Source organism: Rhinolophus ferrumequinum, chromosome 6 (genome assembly GCF_004115265.2).
Source record: "Rhinolophus ferrumequinum isolate MPI-CBG mRhiFer1 chromosome 6, mRhiFer1_v1.p, whole genome shotgun sequence".
Classification (NCBI taxonomy): domain Eukaryota; kingdom Metazoa; phylum Chordata; class Mammalia; order Chiroptera; family Rhinolophidae; genus Rhinolophus; species Rhinolophus ferrumequinum.
In genome coordinates, this window is record NC_046289.1 from 72320070 (window position 1) to 72340391 (window position 20322).

The 20322-nt window shown below is 46.3% G+C and overlaps 1 protein-coding gene across 5 annotated transcripts; it reads right to left on the bottom strand.

The window, feature by feature from the left end:
• Nucleotides 1-6504: 6504 nt before the first annotated feature.
• Nucleotides 6505-19370, bottom strand: SALL2 (spalt like transcription factor 2). Of its 5 annotated transcripts, none has more exons than XM_033109046.1 (3): nucleotides 19028-19370; nucleotides 8288-11121; nucleotides 6505-7833 (listed from the first exon to the last, which is right to left on the bottom strand). In XM_033109046.1, exons 1-3 carry the CDS (start codon nucleotides 19098-19100, stop codon nucleotides 7747-7749), a joined length of 2994 nt encoding a protein of 997 aa, XP_032964937.1. In that variant the 5' UTR covers nucleotides 19101-19370; the 3' UTR covers nucleotides 6505-7746. The 5 variants fall into 5 exon arrangements, with proteins under 5 accessions (XP_032964937.1, XP_032964939.1, XP_032964938.1 ...); XM_033109048.1 differs by lacking the exon at nucleotides 19028-19370 and adding an exon at nucleotides 11492-11754 and having other exon boundaries at nucleotides 6505-7672; nucleotides 8289-11121; XM_033109047.1 differs by lacking the exon at nucleotides 6505-7833 and having other exon boundaries at nucleotides 8026-10683; nucleotides 10804-11121; nucleotides 19028-19367.
• Between the last annotated feature and the right edge of the window lie 952 nt (nucleotides 19371-20322).

The window sequence follows — 20322 nt, forward strand, 5'->3', positions numbered from 1 at the left end:
ATGGGCTGCTGTGCTGGGGGCTTACCCCATGGAGTGGGATTTGCCTCAGTGGGCTCTGGTGCTTCTTGAGACCACCCTTTGTTTGTGCCACTTGTGGGGCCAATTGGGCAGTGTTCTGAAGCCAACCTCCAACTATTTTGGTTCTTGGGGCCTTTGGGGAGGCCCAGGTCAGCCACTGCTTGTGATTGGCCAGGGAGTACCTGGTAGGAACTACAAAGTGATCCACATTTGGTCCTTGCCTGTGCTATACCTGGAGGCCATGCTGAGAACCAAGGACAGCTGCCACCAGTACAAGGTCTGGGGTAGCTCTGCAAAAAGCCAGGACACCTGGAGGCCTGCTGCCACCTGCTGGTTCTCGTCCGGTTCAGCCGCTAATAAAGACTCCTGCAGTATGCAAGTTGGGTGAGGCAGGGTCTCAGTGAGTCAACAGGGTGGAGCAGTGGAGCTCACCAGGCCAATCAGATTCAGATTTGGTCCATGGGGGCAGGCTCAACACAGGAAAAATGTTGCCCACCTGCTGCCTGCATTCAATCAGTGCCCCACACAGGGAAAATGGGGACTGTCCCTCCAGTCCTCACCCCAAAGTTACACAACTCAGTCTCTCCCTATGTGTCTCCAATGCACCCCAAGTCACCATCCTCCACCGGAGCCAAGGCTGAATGCCTGCATGGGCCCTTTAAGAGGATATCTGGGTTTCCTCCAGCCTTCAGTTGCACCCAGATGGTTGGAATCCCCATTGTTTTTCACAGCCAGAAGTTGTGAGCACTCCTCTTCCCAGAAACATACTCCAGGCTGGGGAGTCTGCTGTTGGGGGCTGGGGTCCCTCGCTCTTTCGTGGGGAACCTCTGTGGCTGACATATCTCTCCCAATTTGAAATCACCACACGTGAGTGTGGGACCAGCCTGTTTCATGTCTCCACCCCTCCTACCAGTCTCGATGTGGCCTCTTCTTTATAGCCTTAGTTATAAAACTTCTGTTCAGCTAGACTTCAGATGGTTCTCCAGGTTGATTGTTCTATTAATTTGGTTGTAATTTTCATGTGTTCATGGGATGAGGCAAGTACAGTGTTTATCTGTTCTGCCATCTTGGATCTCCCTAGCTCTAAAAGTTGTGTATTTTTAAAGGTGTCCTCTGAATGGGAGCATTTAGAAACCACTGATTGATCAAATGTCTGCATGATGCCAAACATTGTGTCAGAAATAATAGCTTGAAAAGTCATGGCTCCTGTTTTCAAAGAGTTTCTAGCCTGGTAAACGACCTAAGGCCCAGTTCATTAATATTGAACTATCCCTATTTGAGGCCAGGTTGCAAACTCATGAGTAAAGAGCTTGCAATTTATTCAGAATATAACAGGGAATAATTTAGGGTTTGTGAATAGGGAGTGTTTTAAGGTTGGTCTGGTGTTCTAGTTGGATTGAGATGGGGAGGAGAGTTTAGAGATAGGGAAAATGGTTAGTAGCCTATTATAACTAAGTGTTTAATGATAGGAGCCTTATTTAATTCAGAAGCTGGTTGTGGATAGTAACGGAAAGGAAACAGTAAATATGAAAGGGAGGTATTGAGAAGAAAGATGTATATGTATTGGAATGTGGCAATTTTATCCATTTATTCAGCAAATATTGAGTGACTACCACATGCTAGGAAATTAGTAGTGATCAAAATATTCTTTTCAGGGGTTGCCAGTTAGCTCAGTTGGTTAGAGTGGGGTACTAATAACACCAAGGTTGTCAGTTCGATCCCCGCATGGGCTACCGTGAGCTGTGCTCTCCTTAAAAATAAAAATAAAAAAAAATTTCCATCTCATTTTTCTGAATTTAATTTACTTAGTAGGTCATTTACACTGTCTTTTGAGATGTGTAACTTTGTATATGAACCTAGAAGAAGAGGACACAGAAATGAATATGCACTCACCTGAGCATCTCTGGACATTTAATTCGCAGGATTACACACAATAAGAAGCAAAAATGCTGTCTTCCTCCGGTGCAATACTCTTGGGAAAGTTGGCTGATGTGAGATCATGGAAGAATGCTCAAGGGGACTGCTCTACCTAAAGGTTTTTGCTTCCTTTAGTAACCTCGGTCTAGCAACTGCTCTCAGTACAGTTAATAAGGGATGCTTTTGTATTTTCATTTGGGGTGTATCCTGTGTGGCCTTATGCTTAGACATATGTATTATTACTAATGTAAGATAGCCCTATTATTGCTATATTATAGCACTGTTAAATTAATAGTTAATTATTCACAGGTACATTTGAGATCTTGCTCCCCAGCATGTCGTCAGTTTGGCTCAAGTAAACTCTTATGAAGGTTTAAAAAAAAGAAAAAATGAAACCAAACCAAAACAATTAATTGTTCACAAATCTGAATCTCTCACTTGTTATAAGATTACTGTTTCTTTCAAGGTCCTTAACATATAGAAATGAAATATACAGAAATTATATAGTAGTGAAACTAAATAATCTTGAAGGACAAAAAGAGTTCTGGATACAGCCTTGCAGAAGATGAAGGGGGTTGATTATCTTAAAGACAGAATTCTGTAGGTCAACCCCTAAACAGTATAAGCATTTTTGTCTAGGAAAGGATTTTCTGGTGGAAGAGATTTAGTCTCTGGTAGAATCTGAGATTCCTAAAGCCTGGATTGCCTCCTCTGACATACAGAGGAAGCCAAAGAAATAACGCAGGTACTTCTGAAATCAACCAAATCAAGGGCAGCTCCTGGAAGTCTTTGCTTTCACATTCACTTTGGGTAAGTTATTACGGTAGTAAATTGGCAAATTTTAAGAGCATAGGAGGGCCACTTAACATGAATCGCTTAGAGATTCTTTCTAACCAGTTTTGTGCTCAAAGGAAAGCCACATCTTTCTTGTCTGCCCACTCTTGGTCAATCGGCATAAAACCCTGAGTAGTGCAGAGGAAGAAACCTCACCCAGATCTCTTCTAGTCAGAACAGTGTAAGCCTAGTTGTGAGATGAGTGCTGCATGCACTACATTTCTTAACTTTTCCTCATATCTGCTGTGGTCGACTGTTTCCAGAGTTAGCCCCAGCAATGCCTCCCAAAATATATGCACTTATGCAGTGCGACTTTGCTACTTTTCCTGTTAATCGGTAAAGATTATTTCCCCTCCTCTACAATCTGAGCTGGCCTTCTGACTAGCTTTGGCCATCAGAATGTGGCAGAAGTGAAAATGAGTTTCAGATCTAGGCCTTAAGAGGCTTTGAAGCATCTGCTTTTCTTAGAGACCTAGGCCTTCATGGAAGTCCAGTTATCCTAAATGATAAACCACTTGAAAAGAAAGGAGAGAGATATCCTAGAGAATGAAAGACTTCTAGAGGATGCAAGATTATAAGGAGAGAGGTCCCAGCTTTCTAGCCATTCAGTTGAGGGGCCAGATGTAAGGCCATCTTGGATCCTCCAGCCCAAATCGATGCTGCCTGAGTGACCTCAGCCTTCACCACATGGAACACAGACAAGCCATCCTAGCTGAGACCTGCCCAGACAACGATGGACTCATAAACACGTAATTACTAAGACCCTGAGTTTTGGGATGGTTGATTACACAGCAATACATTACTGAAACATCCACATACTAACCAAAGGTTCTTTGGCCAAATGGTTTGTGTCTTAAGTTGTTGTCCTTACTCAGCTTTTTATTTTACGATCAAAAGCAAAATGCTGGGTCGAATATATGGTGATAGAAGAATTGATTCTGGCAGGTGAACACATAATGCAATATATAGATGATGTATTATAGAATTGTACACTTGAACCCTGTTTTGTTGACCATTGTCACCCCAGTAAATTTCAATAATAAAGAAAAAGCAAAATGGGGTTAGTCAATCTGTTATTAAACATTAGAAAAGACAAGGAAGGTCTTGTAAAGGGAAGTCAAAGTTGGGTCTAATTGAGAATAACAGTAGTGGTCTTTTGGGAATCAGGAGACAGATGTTCCTTGGTTTACTGCGACATCCACGGATGGTAACGAGCCCCTGGGAGCAGTTTTTGAGAGATGAAAATGTACCAAAGGAATCTAGGCCTTTTTGGAGGTGATACAGGTTGAAATTTCCAAGAAGCAGATGGCTGACACAGACTTAGGAGTCCAAAAGTTTTATTAGGAAGAAACACTTGGAAAAGGGGAAGAAAGCAGGAGTGGGCAGGGAGAGCTGTCAGACTAGGATGCAGACCTGACAAAGTTTCTGCAGCCCAGTGGGGTGTTCCAGAGCAAAAATAGTTCATTAGAGTCCATGTTCCACGGGAACGGCTAGGTTCCTGTACTCCACCAACTTGCTCAGTCTTTGGCCAGGAGCCGGTGAAGAGTGGGGCAGCCAAAGGCAGTCAGCTAACCAGGCTTCTTGGGGCTAGGTAGCCAATTCATTTTTGAAGGGACATGTCTGAAGCAGCATTATCTCTGTATCTGCCAAAGGGGCCTCAGTATATTTTATGTAGGTTCTTAAATGATAACTGCATTGGTCCTTAGGTTGTTGTATTTATTGAGTTAATATATTTAAGAGTGGTTATTATGAAAGTTGAATTCAAGAAAATTATATCCCCCACCCTTCTCTATCTTTGCCTTATGAGTTAGTTATTTCCCTCTGGAAACCCCTAAGCCATTGCTTTCGTCTGTCATAGTTTAGTACCATGTAAAAATATGTTTACATTTTTTCTCTTCCTAGGCTGAGCTCCCCCAGGGGCAGAAGTACGTCTTATTTACTTTTGTACGTACACAACACTTGGTCTCTGAAAGAAAATAAATCCTCAGAAATTAAGTGAATGAATGAGTAAAGTTGTCTCTTGCTTCTAATAGTGATGCTTTTTATCCATCTAGTTTGAACTGGATCCACTATGTTTGTTTCGTGTAGTGTTTTTTTTTTTTTTCAAATAAATTTATTGGGGTGACAGTGGTTAGAAAAATTACATAGGTTTCAATCATGTAAAGTGTTCTGAAAGCTGCATTTGTTTATACACTCATTCCAACAGGTTAGTTAACTCACCTTCCTAAGATGACCAAATGAAAAGTGATTGAGAGTGAGAAATGGTGGGGCTGAGGGTGGGCATTGGAGGGAGCTGCAAGAAGGAGGGGACTAAAGACTCTAAGAAGAGAAAGAATAAATTTAAGGTGAAGAGAGAAGAGAAAAAGAAATAAAAGCTGTCAGATAGAAGAGGCTAATGAAAGAAAAAGCAGGACAGGAAGGAAAAAGAATGAAAAGAGACAGAAAGGGGGTGGGGAATCAGGCTGTGCTGACCTGCCCAAGGAAATATCCATCAGAAGTCTGACAGCTGTTACCATAATAGGAACTGCCATCTAAGGAGAGGGCAAGTCTAGTATAATTAGTTAAATGGCATTCTCTATGTCCAATGGGGGTAGAGGAGGTAAAGAAAATAGGATTGGTGACCCACCTCCTTTCATAGGCTAAAAGGAAAAACAGATTTATAAAGCTTAGCCAGGTATTAAAGAGACAGGAGGTGTTTCTTTTCCAAATTGAGTTCACAAGACTCCTATGTGTTTCTATTCACCAGTACCTTTTAAAGGAACCTGTACTGCTCTGGTACAGGTTCAATTGTAGGAACAACTGTTATCAAACATCGTTCTTTACCTTGAATGGAGCCAAGAATAGGTTTACTCATCTCTTCCTTTCTGTCTGCGAGCCAGCCTCATATCAGGAGTCATTAATGATGAAGCAGGAAGCCAGCTCCATCCTTGATCACTGGTTGTTGCACTAAGACTGTGATTCTGTGACCTTGGGTTCTTAATCCAACTCTGGTACTAAATTGGATGAGTGACTTTGGGCAAATCATTTCACCAGTTCCATCCCTTTTGCACTAAAATTCAGTGATATTATAGTGTTACAAAAAAAAAAAAAAAAAAAAAAAAGAATCTGGAGAATGTTCTCTTTAGGAAACCAAGGTCTGACAGTCAAATTTGAACCTTACCATATTATAAAAAGACAAAGTAAAATTACTTATTTTTTCCATCTCATGCTCCCACCCCAATGTACTTCCGCTGCTAAGAATCCTCCGTTATATTATCTTGTTGGTAGAAATTATTAGGGTTGAATTACATTTTTCCCTTTCTGTTTATAACATCAGATCTCAAGGACCATAAAAATTAATTCATCTTGGTTCTGCAGATTAACTGATGTCAACTCACCTGGCCTGGGGTTCAGGAAAGACTGATAAAGAAACAGTTTCCAAACTTTAAACAGAACAAAACAAAAAAGCCACAAAAGCCTGATGATGGAATGTTCTAGGGAAAGAGAAAACCCAGACAATGACTGCACACAGTGGGCAAATCCCCTACCTTTTGAGAACACAAACTCCATTTCCACAGGGAAACTATGTTCACTAGAAGTTGTTTTAGGACAAGGCTGAATAAATTAAATATTTCAACACCATATGTTCAGCTTTTGGCAGGAGATGTAGGTGGGAAGGGAATCTCAATGTTAGGGAATGCCCATATCACACCCCAGCTGCTATTTAGTCATGAAATAAGGAGAAACACACAAATATTTGGTTAAAACACCTTTAATGAAAAGGAAAGACACTAACATCTCCCTTGACTGCTCTTCACATTTTACTATGTTAGGAAGCTCTGGAGCCTACATCTTCGGAGAAGAAGCTGTCATTCAAGTCAGTCAATAGCAGAACCAACACTCTCTCCTCCTCAGAACTCCTCTTCCAAATGATCCTATGTTAAGAGTAAATACTACATCTCATTACAAGACGGAGAAGCAGGGAGGACACCATCTGGAGCTCATCTCTCAAAGTCTGGGACTCTAAGAACCAGACAGTAGCAAAGACATAAGCCCCAGTCCGTGGACAGGCAAGATGGGGAGGAAATGGGACTTGAGAGAGGAAGATGAGGAAAATACAAAGGGCCAGGGAACAAAGGAGGGAGTTATCTAAAACTAGAAGCACACTAGTGCTAGGAAATCCCCTATGATCTGTGGTACACTGCTGCACACCATTAGTCCAAAAGAACATTCATGAGATCCATCCAATCAAGAATTCAAGGTCCATTCCCTTACCTCATGTCCCTTTCTTAATAACACAGGTTCGCAGTATAAATCCCTATACTTTAGTAACATTCCTCAACTCTCCACCATTATTTCAACTGCCCTCACCAACAGTGTTTGTTAAAGATAGGAACTAACTTCACATTTCCCACGGGAGATCTCTTGGCAAGTAATCTGCTTGTTTCCTAACTTTGAGAGGCAATGATGAAGGAATGTGAGAAGCTGGAGATGTCTTGGCATACTGACCAGCCAACACCTTTGCCTTGATGTGACTGACTATCAAGGAGTTTACTGGGAAGAGTGTCCTATGCCCTACATTTCTCCCTACCTCCTAGGGCCGAGCCACAGATACAGATATTGCTGCAGCTTCATTGATGGCACCTTGTGGAGCAGGGGGAAAGAGAAGGAATGTACAGTTTGCTATTTCTCTTCTATGATGGGCTTCTCAGGCAATGCCGTGGATGCAAGTGGCTGAAATAAGAAGAGGGGGTCTCTCTCCTCCTTGGCCTCTCTGGATCCCATGGCTACAGGCACCTTTCTAGCCACAGTTCCTAGGCCAAACAGCACTGGTGGTGCCAGGCCTGAAGTGGTAGTGGAGGTGGAGATGGACCTCCCGGACTTGGTAGGTAGCCCACTTGACGGGAAAGACATGTACTGGTTCCAGAGAGACAGGGGAACCACCCTCACCAGCTGGGAGGAATGTCTTGGGACAAGAAGTCCTGCAGATTGACCTGGTCACCAGAGAGGAGTGGCACTGGGCCCTCCAGGGACAGCTGCCGGCCCAAAGGGCTGCAATTTCCAAATGTGGGTGCTCAGGTGCATCTGCCAAAAGGAAAGGGAGAAGAAGGGAGAAGAGGGGAGAATGGTCACCCCAGGGAAGCTGGAGAAGGTTTTACTTGGGAATGTGAAAGCTATAGAGAATCCATTTCCCTGTGAATGAAAAGGGAAGAAAAATTCCTCAGGGGGCCATCCCCCTGTGAGCACAACAATTTCAAAGCTCAGGGACTAGAGAAAAGCCACTAGGGACATATCATGTAAGAACTCAGAGAAAAAGACAAATAGGGGCTCATAAATCATGGAGGTCCTTCTATAGAGCTCTTGATTTCTGCAACCTGGATCAAAGGGCAGCAGGTACAGAAAAACAGGCTCATGGAATTGTAGGGTCATCTTTTCGGGGAAACGGGGAGAGCCCTGGGGAAGTGATGGAGGGTGAACAGCCTGGGACCAAGGAAAGAGCAGCAATATTCTGAGGGCCGTGGGGGGCAAAGGGCTGTACCTGGTGGTGAGCCAGCAGCATATGCTTCTTGAGGGTAGCCCGCTCGAGAAAACCCTGCCTGCAGAAAACACAAGTGAGGAGTGGTCCCTCCTTGGGGTGGATCTTCTGATGTTCTTCCAGAGCTGCCTGGGTGGGATAGGTCTGGCCACACACTTCACAGGCCTTTCTGCTACTGCCCTCTCCTGGCTCCTTTCTCATTGCTTCCTGCATGCTCAGCTCCTCCACCAAGGTGGTGCTGCTGCCTTCGCCTTCAAGGGCAAATGCTGACGTTGGGCTTGAGCTCCTCTGTGGTTTGCCCCCCTCTTCTGTGCCTCCTGCAACATCACCGCCTCCCTGCTCCACTGGCGGTGTTTGATTCAGGCTGTCAGGTGGTGGTGGTGGCGGCGGTGGTGGCGGTGGCGGTGGCAAAGGAGGTGGTTGAATTGCTTTCTCATTACTGTCCATCTCCTTCCCAGCTGTGGCTGCTGCCACCACTGTCCCCACTTCCTCCTCTGCCCCAGATGCTTCTTCCGAATCACCTCGCACTGATATTGCCTTCTCACCTCCACTCTCTGAACCTCTTCCTACCAGAGAATCTTCATCGGTTACATCTTCGTCTTCTTCCTCGTCCTCTTCCTCCTCTTCAGACAATTCCTCTTCTGGGGATGGCTGGGATGGCTGCTGAGGGAAACTCCCTGCTCCAGAGACTGTAGACTGCTCAGAGCCATTCTCCTGGGCAGCTCCCCCGCCTTCGGGGAATGTGGTACTACCGTTGGGGATTTGGCCCCCCAGGTGCATCCGAACATGCTGCTGCAGAGTAACAGCGTTGGTGAACTTCTTCTGGCAGATGGGGCAGGAGTTCTGAGCCCGGGCAGCTGGGCTGGCCTTGTGGCCCACAAAATGTGCACGCAGATTGCCTCGTGTGGAGAAGGCTCTGCCACACACTTTGCATTTGAAGGGCCGCTCACCTCCATGTTGGCCATAATGCAGGCGCAGTGCTCGAGGACAGCTTAGCACCCGGAGGCAGATGACACACTGGTTAGGTCCGGATGAGGCTGAGGATGAAGCTGCAGGGGCAGAGGTGGTGGGGGCTCCTGAGGCAGTAGAGGCCACTGCCACAGCTCCCTGTCGGTCAATCTTTTCTACCAGTTGCTGTAGCTTTGATGTCTCAGAGGGTGAGGTCCCCAAGGGCTCTAGCACATAGGGGAAGGGGAAGCTCCCAGTGGATTTAAAGTGGTTGGTAAGCAGTGCCCAGCTGGGTAGTGAAGTTACCAGCTTACTTAGCTGCATGCGGGTTGCTGTGCCACTTTCTGCTACCCCGGAGATGGCGGAGGCCTCAGTCCCTGGAGGGGTATTTTCATCAGCTTTACTCTTTGGCTCTACTGCTTTCATGAGCACAAACTTATTGAAAGCAGGGAGCGCAGGAGCTGTGGCTGTGCCTGCACCAGTGGAGAGTAGTGTCAGGCTTTCTGTGGCACTGAGTGCTGTGGTGGAGGCCACCAGAGGCTTGCGTTCCACACCTCCACCTGGCATGGCTGCCTCCTCCTCAGCTTTCTCTGGTGGCACAGACATACCATAAGGCAGGCCGCTGCTGGTGATGACGTAGTCTAGGTGCTCTGGCACCGGGTGAGGATTCATCTGCACGTGTGGGTACTTCTCACGATGACGGTGGAAATGCACTTTGAGGTTGCCGCGGGTGGTAAAGCGGTTGCCACAGACATTACATTTATAGGGCCTCTCACCTGTGTGTGAACGCAGGTGGATCTGCAGGGCACTGTCACTGCCAAATACTTTGGCACAGAAGCGGCATTTGTGTCGTCCACCGGGTTTCTCCAAGGGACCCATCACTTCCCCATAGCCCAGCTCACCACTTCCATTCTTTGGCTTCAGGAGCCCTGGGGAGGCAGCGGCCTCGAGGCCTCGGGCTGCCCCAAGACACTGTGCTGCCAGTAGTCCCGTGGTGCCTGGGAATGCCAGATGAGGCGAGGCAATCAGCTGATCTGTGCTGCCTGGCAGGGCTGGGGAGGGGGCAGGCGTGGGCTTGTGGCTTCGCCCAACCCCTCCAGCAGAAAAAGGGTGCTGTGACCCCAGTGGATGATAAAGGTGGAAGAAAGCCTGCTTGGGTGTTTCTGCCCCTGAGGAGGAGGAGGTGGAGGAGGAAGGTGCCAGTGTCTTGCCAGTTTGGACAGGCTTGATAGGGCTGAAGAGGGGAAGCAGGGGCTTGGTGGAGGAGGCAGTCCCTGTCCCAGGTAACTCTGAGGGACTGGCAGGGGCGCCCACTGTCTGGCCTAAGGATCCAAGCAGCAGTACCTGCCGGCAGATTTGCTCAGTCATCTGCATCTGATGGATCTGCCGCTGCTGCAGCACCCGGAGCTCTTCCAAGATCAGAGGGATGTTCAAGTGGCCGCTGCCTACACCTGGGGGCGGAGGTGGCGGTGGAGGAGGAGGGGGTGCAGGGGTGGATTCTGGAGGTAAGGGGGTTGCTCCCAGCTTGGGACTGGCCAAGATCAGGCCCCCACCTCCCCCAGCTGCTGTACCTGTGGCAGCGACCAGAAAATGCCCCGCAGACTCCTCTCCTCTCCGCTCTGGGCCCCAGGTGGGATCTGTGGGCACCGAGGACCCAGAATCTGGGGGGTTGCTGTGCTCTGCGTCCATGACCTGGGGACTGTTGTGGCCCTCAGGCCGGGGTTCAGAAGAGGTCGAAGAGTTGTTGGGGTTCTCCTGGCCCCCAATTATCACCATTACAGGGGGGTCAGTAGAGCATGCATTCTGGTGGGCGAGGAATTCAGTTGGGTCAGTGAATTGTGCGCAGCATTTGGCACAGACTTGGGGGTGGTCCTCCTCGCTAGCATCACCTGGGGAGAAGACAAGGAGAGAGCGTGGGTGGCGCGGTTGGAATGGGTATACGGAGGCTCTAATTAACAATGAGCCCAGTAACCGCTAGTTGGGGGTGGGGAGATGAGCTCACCATCAGGCCAAGCGGAAGGCTAGAGCTCAGTCCTGACCCTCCTTGATACGAGAACCCCAGCACGGGGGGGAGGGAGCACGCGCAAGCTACTGCCTTCCTCTGCTCTCCCCCGCCCAAACCCGGGCCACAGGCAGGCGCAAGGAAGAGGGCCTATGCAGAGAACCGTGCGTTTGATCCCCTTCACCGAAAGTCCTTCCTCCCCTCCCCCTGCGCGTCCCTTCGGCCCCCACCCCTGCCCGGGCTGGGCCCTACCGCACCTCCAAGCTCCGCCGGCTCCCCGCAGGGACCCCCGAGAAGAGAGCTTCTCAAGGCTTCGTGCGCCATGGTCGTGGGGGAGGTGGAGGGCTGGGTGGAGTGGGAGACAATGGGTTTGGGGATTGGGGGAGGCGGCGGTGGCCGCCGGGGATGCGGCAGCGTCGTACCCAGCGGCCCAGTCTGCAGAGATGGAGATCGGTGGAGGCAGCGGGGGCAGGGAGCCGCGGAGGAGGGGGAGGGGATCGAGGAGGCACAGAGGAGGGAGGAGCCAGAGCGAGAAAGCAGGGAGAGGGGAGATGGGGGAGGAGCTGCTGGGGAGGGGAGTTTGTGCGGAGGAGCTGCTGGGGAGGGAGGCGGGAGGGGAGGGGGATGTTTGGGGCGGGAACCCAGGGCCTAGGAGGGTTTACCGAGGCTCAGTGACAGGTGCTGTGGGGTGTGGTGGGGGTCCATCTTTCCTTGCTCTCTGCCAGCTCCCCCTATCTCCAGATGTCTTTGCCCAGGCCTGCCCAGCCAGGGAGCTCAAGGGGGCAAAGGGGGAAACACAACCCTGCTCAGCAGAGCAAAGCGACAGGCTTCTCCTATTTTTCTTTGGATAAAGGATCCGCTGAGCCTGTAAAACATGCTCTCCAGAGAGGGCGGTCCGATCTCGGAGGAGAGAGCCAGAAGGGAAGCCCCGAACATCCACCCCTCATTAACACCCCCATACACCCCAAGTTTTGTCCTGTCTTCTTCACCTCCATTCCCACCCTAACCTTACACAGACCGCCCCTTCTATCCCCCAAAGAAGTTTCTTCGGGTGGGAGGCTGGAAGGTAGAATTTCCAAGGAAGTCATTTCTGGACTCCACTCTGCAAGTCCCTTTACTCAGGGCCCCTCCTCCTCCAGAATAAGAGCTGAATGCAAGTTACTCCACAGATCACCCACCCCACACATAACTTATAGAGTTCATGCTTATTTAAGGAGCCATCTTCTATTTAGAACCCACTTCTCCACCCTTCTTCCTTCATTGTCCTTCTCTTATGGACACACACTGTCACTATTAAGGACAGTTGGCCTTGGGGAGATGCTAGCCTCCAGAGGCCCACCTAGCTCTAACCTTGGGGGAGGGGAGATCCTCCTGAAACAATGGGGGAAATGCAGCAGGAGCTTCCAGGCAGCCTGTGTCTACAGCTCCTTTCAGCTCCAACCTGGTTTGAATACCTAGACATAACTTAAAACCTGCTGACAGCCACCTCCTATTGAGGCCACCTCCTATTCAGAGACCAGGTACTCTGCATTTCCGTTCTACCTTGAAATGAATCTTAATGGATTTCCCACTTCATAAAAATACTTTCTTTTACTTACAGGAGGTAACCACAAGTCCTTAGTTTGGTGGTTTTCCTGGGCACCAGTAAACCCATGTTGTTCTAATCTCAGTTCTATTCTTGCCTGGCTGGTAAGTTGAGGCATGGTGATCAGTCAGAGCACACTATGCCACCATTGCCCTTTTTGTAAAATGGTAATATTGTAGCTGTGCTATCTTCCCCAGAGAAATATTATAGGGACAAAAACTTGAAAAACTCTTCACAATATTAGTATGTACATATGGGACTTTAAATTTTGGGGGGAGTCCCAAATATAATGGATTAGAAAATTTACATTGTCAGTGGCAAGACAATCAAAATAAACTGAAATACACATATACTAAAATTAGATGTTTGTCATATTGCTTATTAATCTTACTAATTTCTGAGGTAAGATGTTGGCAAGGGTAGGGAGTCTTTTTCGGAGGGAGCTGAAACAAGCCAGTATTAGGAACATCCACTTCACTTTTCAACATAAATTTTGCTATCTTTTTAAATTAAAAACATTTTACTGACTTATGCTTTGAAACTTCAGATAATCATAAGGATCTTAACATTGTGAATGATGACTCTGAAACAGATGAGCTCCAGGCCTGACCCTTACAGTGAGGGCATGGAGGACCTATTGTAATTATGGCAAGTCACAGGTTAGTGCAATGTTGTGGATTTTTACACATACGGAAATATAAGCGTGGAGAAGTTAAGTGACTTTCCCAAGTCCGCACAGTAATTGAGTGAAGGAAGCATTCAGAATTTTGACTCCGGTCCAGTGCTTTCTGAAGCACACCTACACTGTGACTTCCTAATGCTAGAGAAAGGGCCCTGTGTGGTTCCTACCTGTCATTTGCTCTCTGGCCTGAGTAAGGGCGAGGGAATCAGATGGAAGCTTTCTACTGAGCATTTGTTAATTAGCATTGAACATTTGATATCAAGTTGCTGTTTTGTCAAGTCTTCCGACAAGAAAAGAAATCCTTTTCTTTTCATCTTCTCATGGGAAACACTGTCCCCTTTCTTGCTCTTTAATGAAACTTGCTTTCTGATGCGTAATTTGATCTAAGCTCTTCTTTAAGGTAAATTTAGTCCCTGGTGAAAGGTGACGGATCAACAGCCACCTGTAAGAGGAACCCTCTATTTCTCAGCACTTTGCACTCACTGCCTATCCTGAAAAGGGGGGCAGGATTCTTAGGCAGACACAAATGAAGTCAAAAACACTGGAATAAACTAAGCTGGTAATGGTGTCCCTAGATAGCAGATAAGGTGAGGTAAACTATCCTGGGTCACATGCAAAATCTGGGATGGATGTAGGACTAAGACCTGGACATGCTTGTTTAAATTTATAAAGTGCAGAAATGACAAGGGAAAAGGAAACCAGGTGGCTCTTGAAAACCTAGTGGCCCACCAAACTGCTGCTTTAGGTTAGGGAGAGAATGACTGGGGAGAACAAACAGGAAAATAGGGGGATAGTGCCCAGCAGGGTGGTCTAGTCAGACAGTAGTTCTCAAACTTTGCTGCCGATTACAATTACCAGGAAAGCTTTTAAAAATACCGATGGCCAGGCCACACCCCAGATCAATTAATTCAGAATCCTAGAGGGTGAGACCCAGACATCAGTATGTAAAGCTCCTCAGAAGATTCCACTGTCCAGCCAAGGATGAGAACCATAGTATCTATCAGAGTACAGCCCTTCCCATCAAACCTTCCACCCCGCTCCTCACAAGTCTTATCTATGCTCAACCCAGCCAAAATTAGGGCAGAGGCAAAATGAGCTGCTTGCTGCGAAGTCCTCCTGTCAGGCTCCCTCTCTTCTCTGTCTACAGCCACACTTTAGCTCTCTTGTATCCTGCTTCCATGAACAGAATTTGATGATTTACACCTGTCTGTGAGTATAAGGGACTATATTGCATTTCCCAATGTGCATCTTGAGCCACATTTCTAATTGTAAGATGAAAAGCTTTGTTCTACACGGAGTTCAAGCATTTTCCAGCCGTTAAAGAAACAAAACACATTATGTAAACACCTGCCTAAACTTACTGTTAATGTTGGACCAACACTAATTGGTAGTGTCCATAATTATGAATTGATTTTGTAACTGCTGTTGTAGACTACTTCTAAGGGATAATATCCCATATTCTCTTCCACTCCTCTCTCCTAAATACACATACATAGTCCTTTGTCACCCACGGCCTGTGCAATACAGTAGACAAACAGACACAATGATTTGTACATCCAGTGCTAAGTGACAAAAATATATTTGTTTCCAGTATAGGAATATCTACGATCAAACATTAAAAAGTTTGTTTGTTTGTTTTAATGGACATTTTTCTGACATCAAAGGATTCAGAACTTCACATGAAATTCATACTATTTTGGAGCTGGAAGGGACTTGAGAGATCTGACCCTTTCATTGAGTGAGCACAGTGACTGAGAGTGCCAGCTCTGAATCAAAAAGACCTGAGTTAAAGTCCCAGTTCTAGCACTTTATCTTCGTGACCTTGGGAAAGTTTCTTAATCTATCTCAGGCTTGGATTTCTCATCTTTAAAATGGAGATGTGGCCATATAAAGAATGAATGCTAACACATGCTACAACATGGATGAACCTTGAAAACATTATGCTAAGTGAAATAAGCCAGACACAAAAGGACAAATTATTATATGCTTCCATTATATGAGGTACCTAGAATTGATAAATTCATAGAAAATGGTGGTTGCCAGGGGGTGGGGGGAGAGGAATGGGGAGTTATTGTTTAATGAGTATAGAGTTTCAGTTTTGCAAGATGAAAGAGTTCTGGATATGGATGGTGGTGATGGTTGCACAGCATTGTAAATATACTTAAGGCACTGAATTTTACATTTCAAAATAGTTATAATGGTAATTTTTATATATACTTTACCACAATAAAAAGTTTTTTTAAAAATGGAATGGAGGTTATAATAGGAATTTGGGAGGAATAAACAAGAGGCAATACATACAAGGCCTAACATAATACCTGACGAATAGTGAATACTCCACAAGTATTAGCAATGAGTATAATTATTTAAAGGAAAGGCCAAAGCTGAAGCCCTGGAAGAAGAAAGGACTTGCCCAAGGACACATAGCTTCAACGTCCAAGCTAGACTGAAAACCAGATTTTCTGCTTCCTTCTTCGGTGCTCTGTCTACCATGCCTGAGTTACTTCTATCCACTCAGAAGGGTTCTCTTTTTGACTCAGGGGTACCTAGGGCTGAAAGGCTCAGGGCTTAATAGCCCGAGAGATGATGCTTTTCTACTTCCATATATAAAGAGAATAGAGCCCTTAAAACTGCGTGCCTTCTTTCCCCTTTTGCAGCTCTTGATGTCTGCCAGCTTCCATTTCTCCCTCTAGATCTGTTTGGCTGTTGTCCTGGTTTCTCCTTCTCACTAAATATCTGGGTTTCTGATCGTTTCCTTTATTTCCCAGATGTACTAGTTTACATTTTCCCTATTCACATCCCTTATGTTCTCTAATCCAGATTTCTAGACTCTGTAGGGGAGACAGATTTTTTTCTCTCCAGAGTTTTTAAGTAAATAGACTATTTCCTTCTCATCACTTATGTGCAATAATTAGTCTGTTAGGTTTCGGTGTTCTGGTCAAAGAAGCTGAGCAAAAACAAGGCTGGAAAACAGGTTTTACAGACTGTTTCTTGATGACATCTTAGGTCACTGCAGAGATGAGGCTTTTAAAATGTGCAACAAAGGCTCAGTTCAGCATTTGCTTGTCATATAGAGTCAACATTGCTTAAAAGGAGGCAAAGACCGCTAAAAACCTTAGTGGCACTCTAGCCTACTGAAAAAATGTCTGCTAATGCTCATGATGATACTCAAAGTTTTACAGGTACACCAAGGGCACACATAAGAGCCCCCACATAAGAGCCCTCCCTACCTAATTTGGGGGCATGAAGAAAAAGAAAATGTCTCCAAGGTAGAAGGAAAAGTCAGCAGCCTGAAGATCACATAAGCAAATAGAAACCCTATCTATGGAAAAGGAGGGAATGACAAATTTATATGTCTTGTAAGAGCAGGAAGGAATTTCAGATTTCATCAATTATACCTACCACATCTTACAGATGAGACCCAGTTATCACTCCAGATCCTATAAGTAACCCAGGATCTTTCACTTTCAGAATTCTGATCAGAAAACCCTTAAGCTGTCTGAGGCTGATCTTAAGAGATTACTACTACTACTTTCTTGCTTCTTACACATTTATGTTTCTGACTTTCATGGCTCAAAGGCAATATTTCAACTGAAATTTGTTGTTGACATTGGGTTCAAACCTACACTGTTTCTACGGGAAGGTCTTGGAGCAGCAGCATCTCCATGCCCCTAAGTCTTCATAGCCCCAAGTGGAAGCTACAGCTCAAGGGCTTTAGAATCCAGTCAGGGCAGTTACAAAAGATTCCCCACAGAGTTTTCCTCAGCTGTGGTATGGAGAATGGGTGAGCAGACTTGAGTGAGGAGAGAGGATGCCTCTTGGGATGGGGAGGGATTCAGCATTGTTCCACAATCAAATCAGCAGGGGAGCAGGACTGGGAGGCAACTCGGAGGGTCTGGGGGAAGTCTCCTGTAGAGCAGGAGGAGGAGACATCCGGGCTGCAGAGGCATTAAGAAGGGCTAATGTGTCCCAGTAGGGAAGGATACCACCACCTTGAGCCTCTAAATATGGGCACAGTGGGATCCCAGCAAAGCACTGACTTGAGGAGGATGTGTTCTACCCAAAGCACAGTATGTCTCTTAAGGTTGTTCCATAGCAGATGGAGTACTGCGGGGATCTCAAGTCACTTTTGAACAACAGGTAGAAAAACAAATCCATGATTTAGATTTGGTCACTGTGAATACATTTAGAGCTTTTCATGCCACACATCTCATAAAGAAATGCTGAAGTTTGCCAAGAGATTCCTGAGCTTTGACCATATTTTAGCACTTGTAGAAAGTGCCATTGTCGCAGAGTGTCAAAGTAAATCAACTAAAGTTGTACCACTAAGCAAGTGGTAGAGCCAGGATTTGAACCCTTAAAATCCGGCTTCAGAACTCTGTGCTTAATCTTAACCCTACACTACATTGTTGGGTGAGTCAACTGTTTGCTGAATAACTATTAGTTCCTTCCTGAGCCAGGACTCCAGACTGTTCATGTCACACGTGAACATGTGTAGCCATACCACTGATGAGTATGTCCAAAACTTGCTTCCTAAGTTTTACCCGGATGTTTGCAAAGATATAGATTCACAGACTCTAGCACAGATCTACCCACAATCAAGCGAGTTTGAAAAACCCTAATGTGGTGGAGTGAGTACCACCAGCCCTGAGCATCAGGAAACAGGTTTTTGTCCTGACTATGCTTCTGTCTCTGAGATTTTGGGCTATGTCACTTCTCAATACCCTAGTTGCTCTACCATCTGCCTCTTTCTGGAATGTTAAAAGAATACATGAACTCTCCTGTCCCCTCCCTGGCTCCCTTGCCCCCCTCCCCCCAATAAAGAAAATCTGTTACTCAAAACAGATGATAGTAGCTTCATAAAATGACATACGTGTATGTTAACGCATACGTTTTCTCTTATCTTGGCCTTCCTTGAAGCCCAAATCCAAGCCCCTCATCCAGACCTCTCCTCCGGCCTCTACCCCAGGTGACACGGATACACATCCCAAACCAGGCTGCATCTGACCGACATTAGCTCTCTCCCTCTGGGAGCTCTGATCTGCTCTCAGCTCAGCCCAACAATGAGAAACTTTTTTCTCTTCTCCCTCAAGGGAACCTTCACGTTTATCCGATTCATTCTCTTGCAACCCAACTCTTCAGAAAGGAAAGGGGGGAAAATCCCACCCCTGAGAGACGGTCTTCAGGTCTGAGGACGTTACTTAGCAACGGCACAAAGACCAGAGAGAAAAGGGGGACCTGGGGAGAAAACTCTTGGGTGGGGAGACAGAGCCAGTTTGAAAACTCCATTTCATCCAGAGAAAAACAACAAGGAAAACACAAACAAAATTAATCCTGAGAAAAGCCAAGAGGGGCTTCTCCCCAGCACAGGTCATCTCCTTACTCCCTGCATCTCAACTCCTTCAAACCACCGGTGACCATGTTCTCCCCCCGCTTTCGCCCATGGCCCGGGTGCCCTCCCCTTGCCCTGGCTTGACCCACACAGACTTGGACTCAGGGCTCCCCCACCCCTCCCCAAGCACCCACCGTTCTCAGACGCGCTGGGACCTTCGCAGTCCGAGATTAACTGTTGGGGTTTCCGCTGCTTTCGCCGAGACATTCCCGTGTAGAGAGAGGTGGGAGAGGGAGGGGCAACGCTCACTTAGTCTTAACTGGGGTGACCTGGTCTGGTCTCCCCCTTGGATCTGAAGCCAATTGATGCCTCTCCCCCAGTGCAAATCACTGTGAAGCAGAGGTGTTCTCTCTTCCCAGAGACAGACAGACAGACAGACTTGCGCGCCCTCTCTCTCTCTCTGATTCTCTGTCCCTGACTCTCTCTCTCTTCTCTTTCTCTCTCAATCTCTGCAAGTCTTTAAAGGGGAGACGCCCCCTTTTTTTTCTTCAGCTTCTTCCCTACGCTTCTGCAGCTCCCATTGTAAAAGCAAAAATCCTAATCTTTCCGCACACTCTTTTCTTTTGTACTGCAGAGGAAAGGATTTAACCCTCTCCTCCCTGCCAGCGCGTGGGGCCTCTCCCCGGGCTGTCTGTTCAGAAAAGGTCCCTCACTTGTGTTTTGAACTCTTCTTCTAAGATCTTCACAGTGCTTTTTGATTCTTTCACGATTCTATGTCACCTTGTTTCATAATGTGACTACTTCTGGGGTATAAGCTGAAATGAGAACTTTCTGGTATATCTTGATAATGAGGCCAAGAAGGCAGCTATTTCTAGTCAAAAATGGACATAGGAAAGGTTGGCAAAAAGACGGAGTAAAGATGAACAGTCAGTATAATAGTAATACATGTAGAGCTCTTTATAATTTATAGTATATTTTCATGTACATGATATATTTTGAATATTACAACCCTGAAATTAACGTGCCAGGTTTTACCACTCTCGTTTCCAGATGATCCTTTTTACAGGTGAACCCAAAGTCTCAGTGAGGTTAAGTAACCTATCCAAGATTGTACAGCTATGATGTAACAGAGCCGGGGCCTGGAAGCCAGGTGCATCTGACAGTTAGTCTAGCATTTCTTCCCTTCTATATTGATAAAGGTACAATATGCCACCAGACGCCTAGCATGAAAAAAAAGAAGTGATTGATCTTAAGGAATCTCATTTAAAATAGCAACAGGTCAGGTGCATTGCTGTCTCTCTCGTTCCTGTCCAGCTCCCAGGGTTGAAGATGATGTTAGATGAGTTCCATGGTCCTCCAGGGTGGAAGCTATAAGGAGGCACTTTGAGCTCAATATAAAGGAACTTTCTAATAGTGTAATGGACTCTCCAGTGAATGTGTGAGCTCTCTCTAATATATTCTCACAGAGGCTAAAAACAATTGTCAAAGA